Source organism: Sciurus carolinensis, chromosome 5, assembly GCF_902686445.1.
Source record: "Sciurus carolinensis chromosome 5, mSciCar1.2, whole genome shotgun sequence".
Classification (NCBI taxonomy): Eukaryota; Metazoa; Chordata; class Mammalia; order Rodentia; family Sciuridae; genus Sciurus; species Sciurus carolinensis.
The window spans coordinates 148,568,153-148,591,886 of record NC_062217.1 but is presented as its reverse complement, the minus strand read 5'-3'; the positions used below and the strand labels follow the sequence as shown (position 1 = coordinate 148,591,886).

The following is a 23,734-nucleotide window of genomic DNA, read 5'->3' as shown; positions in this document are numbered from 1 at the left end:
TTATAGTTTCTCCATATTCCCACTCCTGACCCTGGGCAACTTCTAATCTATGTTTATATATTTGCCTTTTCTCTCTGTGTTGACCTTTTGTAAACATTTCATATGAATTGGATCACGCAAAATGTGGTCATTTGTATGTGGCTTCTTTCACTGGGCATATGTTTGGGACTAATCCATTCTCCACTTCTTTATATATGTATATGTGTGTGTGTGTGTGCATGCGCACGTGTGTGTGTATTAGTTGCAGATAGACACAATACCTTTATTTTATTTATTTATTTTTATGCAGTGCTGAGTATCATACCTTGTTCCTCACCCATGCTAGACAAGTACTCTACCACTGAGCTACAACTCCAGCCCCTTCACTTTTTTTATTGCTAAATAATATTTCTTTGTATGAATATATTGTATTTTGTTTCTCCATTCAGCAATAAATTGATATTTGGGTTGTTTCCACTTTTAGTCTATTATTAATAATAATATGAATATTTGTGTACAAGTCTTCTGTTGATATATGTTGGCATTTTTCTTGGGTAGATAACTAAGTGTAAAATTGCTGGGCTATATAGTAAGTACATATTAACTCTTTTAAGAAACTCCCAGACTTTTCCCCAAAATGCCTGCACTATTTTACATTCCCAACAGCAATCCTTGAGGGTTCTACTGTCTCTCTGTTCTCACCAACTGCTATTATTGCTGTCACTTTGATTACAGCCATTCTAATAAAGGTGACATGATATCTCAAATGGTTTTAATTTGATTTGACTCAAATCAACTTTAATTAAAGTTGGGACTAATCCCAACTTTAAAGTTGGGACTAATTAAAGTTGATTCAATAAATATGTTGAACATATTTAAATATGCTTACTAGACATCTGTATATCTACTTTGGTTAAATATCTATTCAAATCTTTTGCCCAGTTTTTAATTGAGTTGTTTATAGTCCTTTCTTTGTGTTTTAAGTATTCTTTATGTATTATGGATATATTATCAGACATGTGATTGTTTGCTCCCAACTTGTGGCTTATATTTTCATCTTCTTAATAGTATCTGTTGAAAGACCTTTAAGAGAAAAAGGGACAAGAAAACTAATGAGAACAAATATTAAAAATAAAAAAAGGACAAGACAACTAATGAGAACAAAATTAAAAAATCAAAAAAAGATAAAGGACAAGATAGAACTGTGTTTCAGAAAGATAGTCTGGCAACTGTACGTGGGATGGAACAAAGAGGACAGAGAGCTCTTTTTATAAGTTATAACAAAGGGAACAGACCCAAGTCAAGTTTTTAAAATCCTCTGGGAGTCAAAGGGTTATAAGCAGATATTTATCAAAGCATGTTTACAGTCCAGTTAATCAGTAAACCAAAATCCGTGAGACTACCAATCTAGGGATGTGCAAAAACCTTTCAAGAGGTTTTCCAGGATTGAGAAAGGAAGAGAAATGAGCATGGAGAGCTGAGGGGCTATGCCAGAGCTACATAAATAATTTCCAGCACCGAATGGGACAATCCTGAACCTCCTTTCAAGTGCTGTCACACTGGTGTTTTGTGGTGGGAAGCCAGGTGGGGCTGGTTCTTGTTCCTTGGATTTTGACTGTTGAGGAGGCTGTTTGGAGAGGTGGGGGCACATTTCAGTGTCTCTCTTTGAAGAAACCCAGCAAGATGTCAGACCTGCTTTCAGCCTTCCTGCACCTCCTCCTTCTCTTCAAGTTGGTTGCCCCAGTGACTTTTCGTCACCACCGTTATGATGACCTTGTGCGGACACTGTACAAGGTTCATAACCAGTGCCCCTACATCACACGGATCTACAGCATCGGGCGCAGTGTGAAGGGGAGACACCTCTATGTGCTGGAATTCAGTGACTACCCTGGAATCCACGAGGCCCGTAAGTCTTGAGCAGTTCTGGGAGTGTGTTTGATGCGACTCTTCCCTTACAAATGCAGTCATTGGTATTGTTTCTAGGGTGGTCCGAGGAACCTCCACCTATGGAGTAACCTCTTTCTCAACCTGTGACAAGTCTGCCTACTTGACTCTTAAACTTCCCCTGCCTCTGGGAGTTGCAACCCCAATTCAGGCTCCAGCTGCTCTCTCATTCTTATGTTCTGTTTGCCAAAGACCTTAATGGTAAAAGGTGAATCTTCTTCCCTGCTGCCTTCCCATCCCCCTACCTTCCCTCCCATTCCCTCTCTTTTTCTCTTGTTATTATAGAATAATCTTTCATGATCCAGTGACTCAGGAGCACAGCAGAAATAATTAGCTCTTCTAGTCCTATCAGAGAATTTAGAAGGATTTAGGAGTCTCTTCCTGGAGTGGAAGTAGGATAGAATGTGGTATCCTAGAGATTAAGGGCTGGGGTATTAGATTTATTTATTTGATTCTTTTTTGCTAATCTGCTTCTATTGTCAAAGTAATCCACGTTTAGATTACAAATTAGAAATTATAAGTAATAATAATAAAGTTCATCCATAATCTCAACATACGCAGAAAACCACAGTTAACAAATTGATGCATATCCTTCCAGACTTTTTTCTATGCGTATTTAAATATATTTTTCATACACAAATAGTTTTTCATAAAAATGGAATCAGAATATAGCTGCTTTCCTCATGTTACAATCTGTTATAAATAGCACTTGTGCCTGTAAATATAGATGTTTGTCACCATTTTTGGCTGTGTAATATCCTATTACATGGTTGTCTTTAGCTGCTCAAGTGTTGATGGACATTTAAGTTATTCCTAATTTCTCACTGTTTTACTTCACTTTTCCTCTCCACTTCCACATCCTCAGCCAGTCTCTACCACAACTTGCCTAAATTATTGCATAAACTCCTCATGGGTCTCCAAACTCCTAACTGCTGCCACTCTCTGAACCTTCCTGAACCTTTTCTGAACCTTGTGTCATTTGGTACACAAATGAAAGAATAGTTTTCCTAGAAACTGATATAATTTTACTATTCTCCTGCAAAAACTCCATGGATTCTGACCATGAGAACATCAGAATATTACATAGGAGAGGCTCAAGGACCATCACATAGTTATGTGAGCTCAAGGGCCTTGCTTTGAAGTTGCACTTGCGTAGAGAGAACATGCTTTTACTCAGATCCCATGTTCACTGTGGAAGCTTCAGACTCTTAGTGGATGTGATGGGGTTAGCTCCCCAATACATGTCCCCTTCTTGGTGTCTCTGTACTTCCCAGCATTCAAGGCCTTCCTTGGAACTTGCTTATACAACCCTGCCCCTCACTGATCCTTCTTTTCTCTGAAGCCCTGTAACTTTAGTTATTGATCCATTTGTTCCTTTTACTCACTTATTTTACAAATATTTACCAATCACCTTCTATATGTAAGAACTTTTATGCGTTCTAGAAGTACAGCACAGAATAATACAAAGACTTTTCCCTCACAGGCCTAAAGTCTAGTGGAGTCTACTGTTATAAATGGGTAATACATATTATATCAGAAGGAAACTAATGCTATAGCAAAAAGCAAATCAAGAAGGAGAGATAGAATTGCATGAGGTAATATTGGGAGGAGCAGAGGAGGTTGTTGGTGATCAGGAAAGGCTTCCCCACTGAGGTGGTTTTGAACAGAGACCCAAAGGGTATGAGGGAACATGTCATGTTGATATTGGGTGGGAGTTGGGGAGGTGGAAAGATAACAGGCAGAGGGAAGGGCAGATGCAATGTCCCAGGAGCTAGGGCACGCTTGGCATGTGTGAGAGACAGTGAGCGGGCTTCCAATGGCTCCAGGGTGAACAATGATAGAACAGGAGGTGAAGTCAGAGACAGACAGTGGGGAGACCTCAGCAACAGAGGATCACATAGGGCTCTAGAGACCTTTGTAAATATTTTGCCTTTTACTTGGAGTAAAATGAGAAGACACTGGAGAGTTTTAAGCAGAAGAGTTGCAAGATCTAACTTAGATTGTTAAAAGTTCACTCAGAAGAGAAGTCAGCAAGTTGCAGTTCAAGAGCCAGCACCGGTTTTGGTGAATGAAGTTTTATTGGAATGGCCATGCCCATTTGTTTTTGTATTGTCTGTGGTTACTTCTGCTGGAAGAGTTGAATAGCTGTGACAGAGACAATATTGCCCACAAAGCCTAAAGGATTATATTATATTACAAAAATTACAGATTTTTTTTTTTTTTTTTTTTTTTTTTTTTTTTGCAAATCCCTGATTCAGGAGAAGAAACTTAAATAGGGTTGGGCAGATATAAGGAAACCGGATGGGAAACTCATAACAGTAATCAAGGCATGAGGGGGTGGGTGCTTGAACCAAAATGGTATCAGTGGTTGTTATGAGAAGTAGTTGTGTTTTGGTTATATTGAGGGCTGGGGCATGGCTCCGTGGTGAAGTGCTTGCCTGGCACGAATGAAGCCTTGGGTTTGATTCCCAGCACCACATAGGGAAAAAAAGAAGAAAAGAAAAAAATGATCATGTTCTCAGCCCTAGCCCAGTATGGAAGTGCATCCCTGTAGACTCAAGTGTCTAAGCAGGAGGATCACAAATTCAAGGCCAGCCTGGGCTATCTATCTAGTGAGACCCTGTCTCAAAATAAAAAATAAAAAGGACTAGGGTTGTAGCTCTGTGATAGGAAGTACTTGGTACCCTAGTACCATGAAGAAAAGAAATACGGACATAAAAAGAAAGAGAAAATAGAGAAAAAAGAATCTAATCTCAAACACCTACTAAGTGCATGCCACTGTACTGAGTTCCACAGGGAAGTGGTTCCCTGACTTTTGGATTTCATAGAAAAGTTAAAACATATTTTTCATGACTAAGAGAAATTAGAGGAGACTGAAATAGATTTTCCGAGTTTCATTTTATTGAACAAGATATGAAGAAAACTGTCCTCTACTATTACCAACCTTTCCTGAAAGAACACCAAAAAAGGTAAGAAAGACATAATCTAAGATTTAAAAAATACCCTAAGATTAAAGAATACTCATTATGGAAAATTCACTACATGATCCTATAGGTTACAAATGTCCCTTTGGAAAAGACTGCTCTAGGAATACTTAAACAACTAATAATGGATTGTGTTCTAAATAAAATTAAAAATTATATACATTACTAAGGCCAGGTCCAGTAAATGAATTAGAACATGTGCCAAAATAAGAAGTATGGCAAAAGGGAAGTCAGCAGACAGCTCACTCCCAGCAAGGAGAACCCAAGACGGCCTCGCAGAGTAAGAAATAGTTGAGCTCAGCCTGCAAAGATGATAAGGAGAATTTGGAAACAAGGAGATGAAGAGGTGCAGAATCAAAAAAGAAACAGAGGCATAAAAGTGTTGGGTGGAAAAGAAGACACTTGACTAGGAACTTTTCTCCTTCCTTTTAAAAGGGCACAAGAGCCAGTGCAGTGGCACAGGCTTGTAATCTTAGATTCAGGAGGCTGAGGCAGGAGTATTGCAAGTTCAAGGCCAGCCTCAGCAATTTAACCAGACCCTATCTCAGAGGAAGGAGGAAGAGGAGGAGAAAAGAAAGAAGGAATGATCTTAAAAACATTTTTAGGTTGGGTTTGTAACTCAGTGGCAGAGTGCTTGCCTAGCATGCACAAGATTTCCTCTTTCTCCTCCTCCTCCTCCTCTTCCTCCTCCTCCTCCTCCTCCTCCTCCTCCTCTTTGTCCTCCTCTTTTGGTACCAGGGATTGAACCCGTGGGCCCTTAACCACTGAACCACTTTCCCAGGCCTATTTATTGAGACAAGGTCTCACTAAATTGCTTAGGGCCTTGCTAGGTTGCTGAAGCTGGCTTTGAACTTGTCATCTTCCAGTCTCAGACTTCTGAGTTGCTGGGATTATAGGCCTGCACCACCACACCTGGCAAGAATATTTTTTAAATGTTTATATTAGTGCATTATAATTTTATATAATTTGGGGGTTCATTTTGACATATTCATAAATGCATATAACATAACTCGCTTCATTTCACTTCTCAGTATTATATCCTCCCTTCCCTGATCCCTTAACTCTACTCTATTGGTCTTCTTTCTGTTAATTTATTTTTCTAAATTTGTGTTTGCTTTTTTATGTATAACTACAATGCTCTAATTGGTGCATTTTAGTTATACATGAAAGTGGAATTCATTGTCACATATTCATATGTGCATATGGCATGATTTTGTTAATTTCACTCCACAAAATGATCTTCTTTAAGTGATTCTAGAGGTTCTCTCCAGAATCTCAATTCTTAGCCAAGCTGAATAGTTAGTTTGGCCAAACACTAAGGACTGAAATATAAACAGACTCCTTCCTACTCTATGTCTGAAGACATGCCTTCTCAGATATGAAAGAGAGATGTTAGTTTTCCCTAAGTGCAAGAAAAATCAAGTTTGGGGATGATTGGCAAATATTATACCATAACCTGGAGTACTTTCCCATATTTTGGGAAAACACCAACCTCAGCCTGAAAGATTAGTCTCTGCTTGAGAAGCAGCTTGCTACTGCAAATGGTACTGCAAATGCTTGCTGGGCTTTGACCTCTATTATCTCCATTAGTTGGGTGGCCTCAGACAAGATCCTCCACTTTGAGGCTAATCATGCCTCCTTCACGGATTTTCTGTGGAGATGAGCTACAACAAACATAACTGCATAGTGTACCATGGGAGTTCAAAAAACAGTAAGCATCATTATCCCGGCGTGAAGTTTTGGATCTTTTGCTATTACATTGGTTAGGAAGGGTCTCAGGGATTATTGGCAAAGACCCAATGAAAGCTTAAGGTTGCCTTTTAAGTATTAATGAAAAGGAAGCACTTCTAAACTTCCCCATCTCTTGTCCTCCCGCATGTGCATTTTCCACTTGTAGTGGAACCGGAAGTCAAGTATGTGGGGAACATGCACGGTGACGAGGTGCTCGGCCGGGAGCTGCTACTCCAGCTGTCTGAGTTCTTGTGCGAGGAATTCCGGAACCAGAACCAGCGCATCACGCGGCTCATCCAGGAAACGCGCATTCACATCCTGCCCTCCATGAACCCAGATGGCTACGAGGCGGCGGCCAACAGGGTAGGAAGCCCCAAGGAAATGCAGGGAGAGACTAAAGCCATCTTAGGAGAGAAAGTATAACCCAGAGCGTGGATGAGTGGGTTCTTTGTCTCCAAATTCAAAGATTGAAATCCATGAACACAAGGATGAGAGCAAAGTAACAGGATTTATTAGAGTAATGGAAATAGAAAGAAAGCGGAGCTCCCAAACAGGGAAGGGGCCCAAGAGAGGGATGCCAAGGGGCTATCTGCTGTCTAAGGGCTTTTTTTTTTTTTTAATTTAAATTTTTATTTTTACAGACTGCATTTGGATTCATTGTATACAAATGGGGTGCAACTTTTCATTTCTATGGTTGTACACAATGTAGATTCACACCATTCATGCAATCATACATATACATATGATAATACTGTCTGTCTCATTCTACTATCTTTCCTTCCCCCACACTCTCCCCCCCATTTTCCTCTACATTATCCAAAGTGCCTCCATTCTTCTCTTGCCCCCACCACCATGCCATCCACTTATCAGAGAAAATGCTTGGTGTTTGGTTTTTTGGGCTTGACCTATTTCACTTAGCATGACATTCTCCACCTCCATTCATTTACCAGCAAATGCCATAATTTTATTCTTCTTTATGGCTGAGTAATATTCCATTGTTGTCTGAGGGTTTTTAAAGGTTTATCTGATGACCCAGGTGATTGTTGGGGTGAGGGATGGACCAATCAAGCTCTTCAAGCTCCCAGCTTAATAAGCCAATCATAAGTATGTAAATTTAATTCCTTATTTACAAAATTCAGAGGTCAGATCCAGCCTTGTGGTTTGACATGTCTATTGGGGAGGGGAAGTTCTTCAAGCAAGGGTAGATCTGGTAGTGGGCAGTGACTAAGGGTAGGGGTAGCCAAGCAGGAGCCATTACAGTCAAAGCTGTCAGCAGCAGGGACAGGAAGTGTTAGCTAAGGGGGAGGTGTTGTGGTTGAAGCTGTCAGGGACAATGATGGGATGTTCTCCAGGCCCCATGTCTCCTTCTGGTATGGCAGGTCTCATTCCCTCTTTTCCCTTCTCTGAGGCCCTTCTCCTGTCTGCCCGTGGGAGGTCTACCTTCCTGCCTCATTCCCTCAAAAGGAAATGCCAACAGACAATTTGTCCCACTATAAATGCCATTCATAAAGGGTAACCGTGAGTGTTATGGCGCTCTCCTGAAATCGCAGCTTCTTGAGAGGCTGGGGCTGGAGGATCACAAATTCAAGGTTAGCCCCAACAACTTAGTGAAACCCTGTTTCAAAATTTTAAAAAATTAGAAGGCTGGAGATGTAGCTCAGTTGTAAAGCATTCCTGAGTTCAATCCCCAGACCAAAATAAATGACTGAGGGAAAAAAAATCAACAGAAAAATAAACAGAAATATAATTAAGACTTTGGTCCTGTCCAAATATAGCACATTAGGCAATAACTGTGGGCTCTCTGAGCTTCAGTTCCTTCTACACCTGTCCAACTGACCTCAAGGTTCATTGTGAGGATCAATGAGGCAATGTCCATGACAACACTTTGTAAACTGGAAAATACTATACAGCAGTAAAGAGATGTTGCAAAATACACCCCTTTCCCTGAACTTTTGGCTTCTAACTGTAAAAACCATTCACCCTCCCACCCCTCATGTCTATTTGAGGGGTTTTGTAGAACTGGGGGTTGAACCTAGGGGTGCCCTCCATCCCTTTTTAAAAATTTGACACAGGGTCTGCTGAGTTTCTGGGTCTAACCTTGAACTTTCAATCCTCCTGCCTCAGCCTCCTGAGTCACTGGAATTACAGGCTTGTGCCCCTGTGCTCTGCACATTTGTTTTGTGTGGAAGATCAAGGGAAGCAAGCTTTCCCCTAATTTGGGAGTTTGAGTAGTTAATTGTAGATTCTTCTTTTTTTATATTTCTATGGGTTTTGTTCCTTTACTAGTATAGTACTCAGCCTAGAAGATTTTTTTTAAATGTCTATAGGTTTTTTATATTTTTTTTTTCCTGACATAAAGTCAAAATGTCAGTGTGTCTTAATTTAAATCAATGGTTCTCCTTTGTGACTGTGTATCAGACTCACAATGAAGATTTGGGGGGAATGAGATTCCCAGGTCCCAACCCAGACCCACTGAATTAGAATTTTCAAGGGTGATACCAGGCATCTATCTGCCTTGCACAATGAATGTGTTTCTTTAAGAACTGTGTTTAGACATGATTTTCTTCTGGGAGTTGAAGAGCTTTAAATTAGCATATTTTAATTCTACCTGGGAATATGGTTAGGGATTGAGTGGAGGCAAACAGGGGAATGGAACCAAGCACAAAGTTGACTCTTGCAATCTCACAACTTCCTATGAAATGAAAATGAAAAAAAAAAAAACTTTATCCTACCTCTGGAAATCAGAGAGATGCCCACCAACATGCCTCAAGACTTAAGTTCCCAAAGAGCAGGAAAATTGGAAAGGGATGTGGAGGAGAACCCCAGTTTGGACACTTTTGATCATTAGCTTTCCTTGTATTGCGGTGGGGAAACTGGAGAACCAAATTGGTCTTTTGCAGCAGACAGGGTAGAAGGAAGTGGGAAAAACTCCAACCCCACCAAGTCCCAGAGCCCTCAGACCTGGGAAGCGAGATAGCTCTCTCTGGTCACCTCGTGTGTTCTTGTTCAGGGTGAGCAGATCTTAAACCTGAGCCCAAGAGAGGACCTAGTGGGTTCTCAGACTCTATTGCTACCTTCCATACCCAGAGGAAATCTGTTCTCATTGCTGTGCAGGGGAAACTTACCTGCACTAGACTACCAGACTGTAAAGTCACCTGTAGGAAGGAAAAGTGGTGGCCCCCAAAGGTAACCACCTGATCTAATCCCCAGACCTTATGAATATGTTATGCTGCTTGGCAAGGGAGAATTAAAGTTGCAGATGAAACTAAAGTTGTCAAGTCATTTGGCCTAAAATAGCCTGGATTTCTTGAGTGAGTCCTGAATAATCAATCACAAAGATTCTGTAAATGTGGAAGAGGGAGGCCAAAGGCCAGAATCAGAGATTTCAAGAAGTTATGCTGCTGGCTTTGAATATGGAAGAAGGAACCATAAACCCAAGAATGTGGACGGAAAATTCAGGAAACAAATTCCCCTAGAGCCCTCTGAAGGAACTCAACCCTGCTGACACCTTGCTTTTATTTCAGTTTTCTGACTTTCAAAACTGTTAGGGGAAGTCCTCCACCATGCCTGCCTGCCTGCCTGCTTGCTTGCTTGCTTGCTTGCTTTTTTTTCTTTTTCTTTTTCTTTATCTTATACATGAGGACCTGGTGATGGAGCCCAGGTCCTCATGTATACTAGGTAAGTGCTGTACCACCAAGGTCTCTTCTTGTCATCCTAACTAATGACCAGTCTGGGTGACAAATCAACTGATAAAGGCTTAATACTGACAATGAAGAACTACACTGATAAGAATGAGAAAGCAGTGAAAAAACCCTGTAGGCAAAAGTAAAATCATCATATCATAGAAGCGTGTAAAAAGCTGAAAAATCAGACAGATGTTTCCATTGGAACAGAATTGATACAGGAAACAAAAAATTTCCAAAACAAAGTTATGTGTTGAGTGGAGATCTAAGAATAAAATATAAACAGGATATCATACAAATATAAAAATAAAGATTTCTTAGAGAAAATTCAAGAGGTAGTACATCTGTGACTTACTTTTCAGCTGTTCATTATCTCTTCACCCCACTTCAGGAAAGAACCAATGGTGTGGGCTCTATCCTCTCAGTCCACACGGCTGCCATAGTACCTTTCACCAGTGCCACATAAACACTGGATAGAATTTCAGTTTCAACAGGCATCTTAACATATCTCTGTATTACCACTTTTATATTTAATTATTTGTATATATATCTGCTTCATGAATACTATGAATTCCTAGAAGATTAGTAAAATAATAGCTCATTTACTTCTATCCCCAAGGTCTGTCAGACCTTTGAATAAAGACTTAAGTAAATTTGGGTTGACTAAAGGGGTGACTGAATAAGTGAATGAATATAAGAGCATATAAAGATAAAATTGGAAGTATGAGCATAGAAAGAAAGTTGATAATGCTCAAAAGGAAAATAAGTAAGGATCCTACATTTTTTAAAAAGCAAGAGAGTGGATTTCCATGGTAAAACCACTTTGATAGACAGCTCATCAGTTTCTCAAAAAGTTAAATATCAACTGACCTTACATCAGCAGATACCAACAGGTCTACTCATAGGGACTCCTGCTCCGACCTAAGGGACAGAAAATACACATCCATACATAGACTTGTACATGAATATTCATAGCAGCATTATTCATGCCACCCAGAAAGTAGAAACAACCCAAATGTCCATGTACTGTATTGAATAGCATCACTGTTCTTAACTTTTCATTCACCTAATACCTGTAAAAGTGATCTTATTTGGAAATAGTCTTTGAAGATATAATCAAGTTCAGATGAGATCATATTGGATTAGGGTGAATTCTAAATCCAAAATGATTAATGTCCTTATAAGAAGGAATAAATGTCTAAGTAGAGACACAGACACACTGGGGAGAAGACCAGGTAAAGATAGAAGCAGAAATTAGAGCAGACTGTGGTGGTGCGTGCCTGTAATCCCAGTGGCAGGGGAGGCTGAAGCAGGAGGATCAGAAGTTCAAGGCCAACTTTAGCAACTTATTGAAGCCCAAAGCAACTTAGTGAGACCCTGTCTCTAAATAAAATATGAAAAGGGCTGAGGATGTGGCTTAGTGGTTAAGCACCCCTGGGTTCAGTCCCTGGTACCAAAAAAAAAAAAAAAAAAAAAAAAAAAAAAAAAAGAAGGAAAGAAAAGAAATTAGAGGGATGCATTCACAAACCAAGGATTATCTCCAACCTCAGGAAGCTACAAGAGACAAAGAAAATTCAGAAAGCTGAGCCTGCTGGCACCTGGATTTCAAACTTTGAGCCTCCAAAGTTGTGAGACAACAAATTTCTGTTATTATTATTATTATTTTCTGTTTTGTGGTAATTTGTTACAGAAGCCCTAGGAAACTAATACAGTCCCTCAGCTGGTGAATGGGTGAACAAAATGTGATAAAGCCATGTAACAGAGTTATTCAGCAGCAGCAACAACAAAAAGATGAATGTGTGCTCCAATATGAGTGAGCCTCTAAAAATATTGTGTGGAGTCGGGGGAAAAAAAATCACAGAACACACAATATATGATCCCATTTTTGTGACATGTCCAGAGAAAGTGAATCTGTGGAGATAGAAAGTGATGACCTTGGGTTAGTGGAAAAGTGAGGATTGACCATAATAAATAGGAATGATCAAAACTTTCTATGGCAGATTGAATTTTTAAAAGGAGATGAAACTGTTTAATAGTTGTGTCCAATTTGCTGTTTAATATACAAGAAATAAAGTAGCTGCATTTAATGAAAATAAATAAATAAATAAATAGGAATGATAGAAATGTTCTGAAATTAGTTTATGATGATGATTGTACAACTCTGTAAGCATATCAAATTTATTGACTTGTACACTAAAAACAAGTGAATTTTATGGTATGTAAATTATATCTCAATACAGTTATTTTTGAATAAACTAAAGCTCCCATGATTCTGAAATGCTTTCCTATCGTTAGAGCATCTCCTGGGACCTCTACCTCTAGCACATGTTCTACAGGGAAACTTGAACCACACCATTGGGACTTGGAGAGATTAAAGAAGAAAATGTTACATTATTTGTAGGTGAAGCTAATATCATGAAAGAGCTATACGGTGTTCTTAGAATATAGGATTCAGTCTGAAACCTTCATTTTTCATCTCTTCATTTTCTGTCTAGGGTCCAAAGATACCTGGGCATCTTGTTGGCAGGAATAATGCCAATGAAGTGGACCTGAACCGCAACTTCCCTGATCTCAATACCTATTTCTATTACAATGAGAAGCATGGAGGCCCCAACCATCACTTGCCCCTTCCAGATAACTGGGAAAGTCAGGTAAGAGATAAAATTTGCAGACAGAAGCAAGTAAGTCAGCATCTGGAGTTTCTTACAGAAGGATTGTTAAGCAATCTTTATACTAACAAGCAAGTATTAAGCATCACTTCAATGCCGTGTAAATTTGTCTAGAGGAATAATAACTGTGTCTAGTGCTTCTTTGTATTTGTTCTCTCCCCCAGTAGAGCCCTCCAGGGAGCATGAATATTTGATGTTAGTCGTGATGGGGGTAGAGGAGGGGAAAACAGTATCCAATAGTTTCAGGGTACTAACCATTTCACAAAGTCCTTTCATAGCCAGTGTTTCAGTTGGTCATCAGTGTGGTGAATTCATCAAGCAGCGTCATTCATCTCTGTTTTACAGATATTATACTTACAGATAAAATAATTCAGCTGGGCATGGTGGCAACTTGGCAGCCTGAGACAGGAGGATCACAAGTTTGAAGCCAGCCTGGCCAACTTAGTGAGACCTTGGCTCAAAATAAAATTAGAAAGAGCTGAGGGTGTAACTCAGTGATAGAGTGCTGCCGGGTTCAATCCTTGATACTGCTAATACTAAGAATAATGATTTAAATCCACACAGCTAGTAAATGATGGAATCAGGATGAAAACCCAGTCCTTCTGACTCTTAGCCCAACTTTCTTTCTACTGCACTAAACTGTTGACAGAGAACTCTAGTATTCTCTTAAGAAGCTTCTCCTACCTATGGTAAACTGTGTATTTGTCAGCAATTAGTTCTAGAAAGAGATTCAGGAAGTCTGGCCTTGTGGGTTTTCCTCTTCCCTTGCTGTGTGACCTTAACACTTTACCTTACTCTCCCTCATTTGCCTTCTCTCTCAATGGGAAATCCCAGTCCACACTCCCAGGCCTCACCCTGCAGGAGGCCTGTAATGTGACCTCCTGGTGATGTGAAGTTTCATCCTGCTAGTGGGCATGCTCCTACAAACAGTACTGTCGTCTTTGGAACATCATTGTCGTCCCTGGTTTGTACATTGTAGGGAATAGCTCTAAATGTTTTATTGGTGAATATCTAAACTTAGAAACTGGGCAGAGAAAAATAAAGCAGACACAGGCCTTTATTCTGGGAATTTCCTGGATGGAATATTCCTAGATATTTTTTCTCCTTGAATAGTAAGTAAAAGTCATGGTTGTTAGGTGTCTGATAGCGACTATCCATTTGGCACAAGTAAAAAGTCAAAGATAACTTTGTACTAGTCACAATATCTAGCCAAAAGAATGTTTTTATTTGTTAAACTTGTTTCTCTTAGTAAATAAAGATGATTGAGTCAGTAATAATTAGGGTCCCACTCAGTCCTCTCCCTAAATCTTAGAAGAAAAAAAGATAATGAGAAGTCTCTCTTGCTTCTGATGGCATAGCCTTGAGGAAGAGGGGCAGTGAGGAGCTGGCCTTGTTCTGATAGAGGCTTTGGACATGAAGAAAGGACTGCTTCAAAGGGTCTGAGCCTGGTCACAGACCAGAATTGGAACCCCTGGTACTGTAGCCATGCTTCCCTTAATGACATTTTGGTAAATGATGGGTGGCATGTACAGCAGCATCCCATAAGATTATACCCCCTGTGATGTTGTAGCCACTGTAGTTTGTGTAAGTACACTCCAGATGTTTGTACAATGACAAAGATATCCAACAACACATTTCTCAGAATGCATTCTGATTGTGTGAACTTAACACTATTCATTCAGTTCCCCTTGGGATGGAAAAAATGGGTCCTTCAGAGCTGACCCCTGGTCCAGGAGGAGTAATTAACACATTAGCATCCCATAATCTCTAAGCACCTCTATCCTGAGAGGAGGAAAATCATTGAGGACTGTAAGTCATTTATTTATACCACAAGTCTAAGTGGACTCAAGGCTTTTCTTAGAATACTGTCACTCACTAGCAATATAACACACCATGTAAAGGATGCAGTCACGCTACTTAGCCAAGACTTGTCCATAGGATAGTGTGTTTCATCCATGACATTTGGATACGACTATAGGAGAGTCTTCCATATGTCAACATTAAGCACATGTGTTGGGAGAAGGAGGAGCTTGAAAACCTATTACTGTGAACCAGTGTTTTCCAGATTTATTTTCTAGAACCCAAAATTCCTGTCTTGGAAACCACAGGACAATGAATAAATGGGAAACCCTTTTCTAGGGGTCAGACAGAGGCTGAGCCGGAGCTCTGAATTCTCCGATTATGCCATCCCTCTTCAAACAGACCTCTCTCTCTCTTTCTCTCTTTCTCCTTTCCTCCCTCCTTCCTTCTCTTTCTAGTTTATTTTCTCAGAGTAGTTTTAAGTTCATAGCAAATAGTACAGAGTCCCCACATACATCCTGTCCCCCTTTCCCTACCCCACCATCACCCACCAGAGTTTACATTGGTTAGTCACTGAACCTGCATGGACTCATCCCTCACACTCAAAGTCCATAGTGTACATTAGTGCTTACTTACTCTGGGTGTTATCAGTTCTGTGGTTTGGTTAATGTATGATGTTATGAATCTACCATTATAGCATCATGCAGCATTTTTCCACTGCCCCAAATGCTTTCTTTGTATCTGTTTAGTGTATTACAATTCCACATGAAACTTCCTTATGAAAAAGCCTTGCATATACTTAATTTTGAGAACTATCATTCCAGAGGTCAAAATTTCCCCAGCTACCTTCTCATATCAGGTGGGAATCACTTCTTTGTGTTATTCAGGCACACTCTCTCCCCAGGCCACTTCCTCACAACTACTTGCCTGGCCATATGGCGCCTCCAGTGGCACCTTCACTTAGCCTCTCATCTGCTTACAGGTGGAGCCTGAGACGGAGGCTGTGATCCGCTGGATGCGCTCCTTCAACTTTGTTCTTTCAGCCAATCTCCATGGAGGGGCAGTGGTGGCCAATTACCCATATGATAAGTCCCCTGGGCATCGGTTCCGAAATGCCCACAGCACTACCAATTCCCCTACACCTGATGACAAACTGTTCCGGAAGGTATGCAGAAGGGCATTGACCTGCCAGGGGAATCTGGGGCTCGATAGACCAGTATCAAGTCAGGAACCAGTCCATAAAAAATAACAGAAAATGCTGCCTGCTTGTGAGTCACTTACAGTCTGGCAAATTACATTTAGGTTTGAGTGATGAGCCATAAATTCATGAAAAAGTAATTTAAAAGAAGAGCTTTATAATATAATCACCAGATGTAAAAAATGCAGGTATAATGACAAACAAGAAATATGCCAAAAGATTGGTGGTAAGTTAGTGACATTAAACATGAATTTTAGGGGTTCTAATTCATAATTTTATGATAATATATCTATGTTAATGAAGACTGCACATGAAACAGGCTTAAGTAACAATTCAAGCATTAATATTTTCTAATTTACACATTAAAATTTACAAATATGTATCTTTTAATATTTTATAATCAAATGTATTGACTAAACGATAATATATTAACACATAATTATATATTGATGTATAATATAAATAATAATCAATAACAGTATAATCCCTCAATTAGTGAATTATAATAGCAAAAACACCAATTATTGCTTTTCTTCAATAATCTCTTTTTGTCCACTGTTATAATAAAAAAGATTATAAAGTCTGAATATATTTCTTTCCTTTCAAAATGTATCTCTCATCTGCCAATACATAGTACTTTTCCTGCTTTATTTGCTCCTTGATTTTGGCTAGAGAATGGGGTATAATTTGAAGGGACCTGCACCATCTAGTGCTACTCCTCCTTTTGCACATGAAGAAACTTGACCCCCAGATAGTGGAAAATCAGAATACGGATACCCCCTAGTCTGCTTCACACTCACACACACATACACACGCACTCACTCACACGCCCACCCTTATACACACTCGCATATACACCATCTCTGTATTCCTGATCATGTTTCCTTTCACTCAAGCATATAATCAGTTGTCCATACCTAATGGGACTTCATGACATCACATTGCCATATGAGGTCACTTCCTGCCTGCTTTTCCTCTAGCTGGCCAAGGTCTATTCCTACGCACACGGGTGGATGCACCAAGGTTGGAACTGTGGGGACTACTTCCCAGATGGCATCACCAATGGGGCTTCCTGGTATTCTCTCAGCAAAGGTAAGGAGAGTCCCGGACACTGCTTAAGCGGAAGTAGACTATTGCCCACTTCTGAAGGACTCGTTTTTTTAAGTAAACAATGGAGACACGGTGGATTTTTGCACTCCAGTAAACATCTGAAAAACGGAGAAATCTAAGTTTGGCATTCAGAGTCATCTTGTGAATCTTTAAAACTAAGGTAGGAACACCTGTGGCCCTGTAAAACTGGTGCTTTACACAATAGACTAGAGCACAGAAGGAAAATAATGGGGCCAAGTGACGAGGCGTGGCTCTGAGAGTAAACTGGGCTGAAATCCAGCTTGCCCACTTACCAGTCATGTTGCTTCAGACTAGGTGCTTAACCTCTCTGTGCTTTGGTTTACTGATCTGTAATTAAGAATAATAGGGTTGGGTATGTAGCTTAGTGGTAGAGTGCTTGTCTGGCACTGTGATGTCCTCGGTTCAATCCCTAGCACCACCTCCCCCAAAAAGAAGAATAATTGCCTCATAATTTTGATGCTTTAAATAAAATAACAGACATGAAATATTTGGAACTACCTGGCTTCTGAATGTTGCGTTTTTAAAAGTAGTACAGAGGAATACCTCACATGGCAACGGATGAGCAGAGAAGCTGATCTGGGAAGCACCAGTGGCCCTGGTCTCTGCTCTCCACCCTGAATGCCTGCCTCCCAAGAGCAGGAATTTGCCGTAGGCATTGACCATTGATTATGTAGCCTCAAAGAGAAGAAAGCTCTAGCAAGAGGCTTCTGTATTCTCTATTCCCTGGACCTTGCCCATGATTGAGGATCAACATGAACCTCTGCTTATGAATCTTCTGCAGATAGGCAGCCTATGCATAGGGAGCAGGCCAAAAGAGGAAGCTGGGTTCTTTCAGGAATCATCTTTTAGCATTTGTTTTTCCCCATCCTCTCTAGTCCAAGCTGGCCGCAGCACTGGTGAGGGTTGAGTTGGTGGTTGGGCCTGTGGGGATGGGGCAGAGAGAGGTTAAGGAGTGGGCATGTCCTGAGAAGTAGACTTGTGGTCACAAACTCACCTGAACACGAGGCAAGTAGATTGTGTTATATTAGAGAAGCAATAGATGTCACCCCCACAATTAAAAATATCAAAAAGTATACTTGTTCTTTGTTTTCTCTCTCCCCCTCTCCCTCCTCATGCTTTAAGAAAGCATGGCCCATGTCTCCTCTGAGAATCTTTGTCCTAAATTAAGCTGGTACATTACAAGATGACTAAACTAATCAAAATGGCTGTTTCAACAATGTGGTCTCTGGCCCTGCATCACTGGCATCGCTGGGGACTTGTGAGAAATATAAATTTTGGGGCCCCAACCCAGACCCACTGAATTCAGAAACCCTGGATGGAAGGCCTGGTAACCGGTATTTAGCTGGAAGGCCCAGCCTGCCAGGGGTTCTAATGCACAGAGCAAACCACAGGTTATAGATACTGTTCTCCAATTTCCCCCATTCTTTCTGTAATGACTGTTGCATTCATTAGTTTAAAGAGTGTGTGAAAGTTGATTAAATGGATAATTATTTCTCAATTTCTATTGTGGTAAAATACACATTATATGAAATCTACTATCTTTTCTGTTTTTAAGTGTACAGTCATGTTATTAAATACATTCATAAAGTTGTGCAACCAGCGACATCACTCACCTCCCGAATTCTTTATACGTGTCCTCCAGCCCCTGGTAGCCACCGTTTACTTTTCGTCTCTATGATTTTGAAAATTCTAAACACCAGATATAAGTGGAATCATACAGTATTTGTCTTTTTGCAGCTGGCTTATTTCATTTAGCATATTGAGCCTAAGGTTTATCTGTGTAGCAACATGTGTCAGAATGTCCTTCCTCTATAAGGTTGAATAATATCTCACTATATGTATACACCACATTTTGTTTGTACATTCATCCATCAGTGGACACTTGGGTTGCTTCTACTTTCTGGCTATTGTAATTAATGTTGCTATGAACATGAGTGTACAAATATCTCTTTGAGACCCTGCTTTCTTTGCTCTGGGGTATGTATCCAGAAGTGGAATTGCTGAGTCCTATAGTAATTCTGTTTTGTACTTTTTGAGGAACTACCATACTGTTTTCCATAGTAGTTCTACTATTTTAGGTTTTTACCAACAGTGCACACAAGTTCTAATTTCCTCACATCCTCGCCAAAACTTATTTTCTGTTTTTCTCTTTTTACAGTAGCCATCCTAAGGTACATGGTGGGATCTCATGGTAGTTTGAGTTGCATTTTCCTGCTGATTAGTGATAGTGATATTAAGCACCTTTTCATGTGCTTATTGGTCATTTGTTTATCTTTGAAGAAATGTCTATTCAAGTTTTTGCCCACTGTTTAATCATATTGCTTGTTTTTGTTGTTGTTGAGTTTTAGGAATTCTGTATACTTTCTGGACATTGAGTTCTTATCCAGATATATGACTTAGAAATATTTTCATCTCTCCCACAGGTTGCCATTTACTCTGTTGACATTATCTTTTGATGCACAAGTCCTCCATTTTCATGAATTCAAATTTGCTTATTGTTTCTTTTGTTACCTGTGCCTTCAGTGTCAGATCCTACAAGTCATCACCTATCCAGTGTCAAGAACCTTTTGAACTATGTTTTCTCCTAAGAGTTTTGTAGTTTGGGGATCGTACATTTACATTTTGGATCCATTTCAAATTAATTTTTAGATGGCATTAGATAAGGATTCAACTTCATGTATTTGTATGTGGATATCCAGTTCTCTCACACTTCCTAAAAACTGTCCTTTCCTCTGGAATGGTCTGGGCACCCTTGTCAAAAATCATCTGACCAGCCTGGCACAGTGGTGCATGCCTGTAACCCCAGCAGCTCAGGAGGCTAAGGCAGGAGGATTGAGAGTTCAAAAACTGCCTCAGCAAAAGTGAGGCACTAAGCAACTCAGTGAGACCCTGGCTCTACGTAAAATACAAAGTAGGGCTGGGGATGTGGCTCAGGAGTGGAGTGTCCCTGAATTCAATCCCAATACCCCCCCACAAAATCATTTGATCAATAAACAAACAAACAAAAAATAATTTGACCATATGCACAAGAATTTCTGGCCCTCTCTTTTATTCCATTGGTCATTTTGTCTTTATGTGAGTACCACATTATAGTGCTATAGATTTGTACTAAGTTTAAAATCAGGCAATGAGTCCTCTAGTTTTGTTCTTTTTCAAGGTGGTTGTAGTTGTTTGGGTTGTAGTTGTTGAGATTCCATATGAATTTTAGGATAGGCTTTTCTATTTCTGAAAAAAAAATAGGAATTGTATTGAATTTGTAGATCACTTTTTAGAGTATTTAGACATCTTTAAATGCATAATTTTTAACCCAAGTGAATTTGCTATAAGTGCCATCCTAATAATCAAAAACATACTAAAAATAATTTATTCCATTGAATAATTGAATGAAACAGATCAGAGAAGGCATTTGGTGAAGGAAAAAAATACAGCTACCTTCTGCTTTTTCATGAGTCAGTTTGTCTGGGAGAACTATTTTCAGATCACCATGTTCTCAGTTAGGGTGAGGGATGTGAAAACAAAATATTCTTCTCATTTTTAACCTCCCAGATCTGAAAAACATTGTAATTTAAAAAGAAAAATCTTCTCCCCAAAGCAGTACATGCACATGTTCTAATAATAAGGCACAGCTAATCATCAGGCTTTGGAAATGATAAGATAGACAAGAAGTGAAATTTAACCATAAAATGGAAAAAGTAGAGAGGAAGCAAATGGCAAAATGAGCATTAATGAAGAGAGGAAATGGAAAAGAGAGAAAGGTGTATAAATGGAAACATGGAGAGAGCTTTTTTTTTTTTTTTTGTACCAGGGATTGAACCTAAGGGACCTAAACCACTGAGCCGTATCCCCAGCCCTTTTTATTTTTTATTTTTAGACAGGGTCTCACTAATTTGCTTAGGGTCTCACTCAGTTGTTGAGGCTGGCCTTAAACTTCAGTCCTCCTGCCTCAGCCTCCTGCAATGCTGGGATTACAGTCTTGTACCACTGTGCCACCCAGGAGAAAGGTTTTATGGAGGAGAAAAATAAACAGAGATCGAGAGGTAGAAAAGAAGGTGGTGAGGATGGTGGTGGAGAAATTGTGATTAAAAAGAGATGAGGCGGGGCCTTGGGTGGGAACCTAGTTGTACAAATGTGCCACTGCCCTCTTTCCCCTAGGAATGCAAGACTTTAATTATCTCCATACCAACTGCTTTGAGATCACGCTGGAACTCAGTTGCAACAAGTTCCCTCGCCAAGAGGAATTACAGCGGGAGTGGCTGGGCAATCGGGAAGCCCTAATCCAGTTCTTGGAACAGGTGAGATTCATTGTTCACCTTTCATGGTTACCAAAAAAGAGAGAGAAAAGTGTTCCTCAGTTACAGGCTCTGTTTTTTGTGTCAGGCCAGGTCTGACTTTTGCTCTCACTCGGTGCAGATTTTGGTTGCTCCTCCCAGTGAGATTCATTCATTGAACATGGCAGAGCACAATGATCTGCCAGTCACTTAACTATGAGCTTGGAATTATGAATAAACGAATACACAAACAAATATCCCTGCCAATATAGAACCTCATTCTAATGAGGACAGACAGTAAGCAAAATAAGAAAGTAAATTTAGAACATGTTAAAGGAGAGATGCTATAAAGAGAGCCTTACAGGGAAGGTGACTTTTAAACAAAGATTTCAAGGAGTTGAGGGAGAGAATCATGCAGATATTCAGGGCAAAAAAAGAAAAGAAAGAAAGTTCCCTAAAATGGACACAAAAACAACCATAAAACCAAAAACAAGCATTTCAAAAAATGTTCAATGTCACTTATCATCGGGGAAATGCAGATCAATACCAAATGAGGTACCACCTCACACCCATGAGAACTTTATTTTTCTTTTGCAGTACTAGGGATTGAACCAGGTGCACTCTACCACAGGGCTACATCCCCAGTCCTTTTTATTTTTTATTTTGAGAAAGGGTCTTGTAAAATTGGCCAGGCTGGCCTCAAACTTGGGATCCTCCTGCCTCAGCCTCTTGAGTCACTGGGATTATAGGTCTGCACCATTGCACCTGGCTCTGCACACCAATTGGGATAGCACCTACCAGAAAAGAAAAATAAAAATGGCACATCTCTAATCCCAATGATGCTGGAGGCTGGGGTAAAAGGATTGCAAATTCAAGGACAGTTTTGGCAATTTAGAACTATCTTCTTTTTTCTTTTTAGATATACATGACAATAAAATGTATTTCAGTATATTATACATAGATGGTGAGAGACCCTGTTTTGATAAAAAATAAAAGGGGCTCAGGGTATAGGTGAGTGGTAGAGTTCTCCTGGGTTCAATCCCTAGTACCAGACATACACTTACAAAGTGTTAGGGGGGATGTGAAGAAAATGGAATCCCTGCATACTGTTGGTGGGAATGTAAAACGGTTACAGCTACTATGGAAGTTCATCACAAAATTATATATAGAGTTACCATAGGAGCCAGCAATACTGCTTTTGGGTGTATACACCAAAGCCTGGAAAGCAGGATCTCAAAGAGGAATTTGCATGCTGTTGATCATAGTAGCATTTTTCATAATAGTCAAAAAGTGGAAGCAACCCAAGAGTCCCTTGATGGATAAATGTACAAAGTGTGGTATATACATATAATGGAATATTATTCAGCCTTCAAAAGGAAGGAAGTTCTGATACATGCCTCATTGTGGATGAACCTTGAGGACATTATGCTAAGTTAAATAAGCTGTCACAAAAAGGCAAATATGCCAGGTGTGGTAGTGCACACCTGTAATCCCAGCAGCTCTGGAGGCTGAGGAAGGATCACAAATTCTTAGTAAGGCTCTGAGCAACTCAGCAAGACCCTGCTTCAAAATAAAAATTAAAAAGAACTGGGGATATAGCTCACTGGTACAGCACTGCTGGGTTCAGTCCCCAGTACCGTACCACCCCCTTCCAAAAAAGGGCAAATACTGTACGATTCCACTTACATCAGATATTTAGAGTAGTCAAAATCTGGAGATGGAAAATAGAATGGTGGTTGCCAGGGCTGGAGAAAGAGGAGAGAATGGCGAATTTTTATTTAATGAGGACAGTGTTTCAGTTTTACAAGATGAAAAGAGTTCTAAGGATGAGTGCTGGTTCTGACTATGTTTATTAACACTGAAATGCACACTTAAAATGGTTAAGATGGTACATTTTATGTTATGTATGTTTTATCACAATTTTTAAAAATTTTAGTTAAAAAAAAAATGCAAGTTCTGGCCAGGTGCAGTGGCGCACACCTATAATCCCAGCTGCTTGGGAGGCCGACGCAGGAGTATCCTAAGTTCAAAGCCAGCTTCAGCAACTCATCGGGGCCCTAAGCAATTCAGCGAGACCCTTGTCTCTAAGTAAAAATATTAAAAAGGGCTGGGGATGTGGCTCAGTGGTTACGTGCCCCTGGGTTCAATCCCTGGTACAAAAAAAAAAGAAAATGCAAGTTGAGGACAGCAGCGTGGCTGGACTCTCAGCGGGTTTCAGGTGTAAAGCGAGGGTGATCAGCAAGGAAAGCAGTTTGCCAACAGGGACTGCAGCTTTTCAGACCCTCCTAAACCATGACCTCTGCTCTGAGTGAGTTGGGTTTTGAGTAGAGCGTGACATGATTTGACT

The 23,734-nt window shown here is 40.0% G+C and overlaps 1 protein-coding gene across 3 annotated transcripts in view; it reads left to right on the top strand.

The window, feature by feature from the left end:
- Nucleotides 1-1,401: 1,401 nt before the first annotated feature.
- The window catches only part of Cpn1 (carboxypeptidase N subunit 1), a 29,174-nt gene continuing 6,841 nt past the window's right edge, over nucleotides 1,402-23,734 (top strand). The window contains exons 1-6 of one of the 3 annotated variants that reach the window (XM_047553493.1): nucleotides 1,402-1,885; nucleotides 6,805-7,001; nucleotides 12,817-12,972; nucleotides 15,773-15,955; nucleotides 16,969-17,080; nucleotides 21,272-21,411. In XM_047553493.1, coding sequence (XP_047409449.1) covers nucleotides 1,663-1,885; nucleotides 6,805-7,001; nucleotides 12,817-12,972; nucleotides 15,773-15,955; nucleotides 16,969-17,080; nucleotides 21,272-21,411 — 1,011 coding nt within the window. In that variant the 5' untranslated portion in view covers nucleotides 1,402-1,662. The remainder of the gene's footprint in view (nucleotides 1,886-6,804; nucleotides 7,002-12,816; nucleotides 12,973-15,772; nucleotides 15,956-16,968; nucleotides 17,081-21,271; nucleotides 21,412-23,734) is intronic. The other 2 variants (XM_047553491.1, XM_047553492.1) reach the window with 2 other exon arrangements.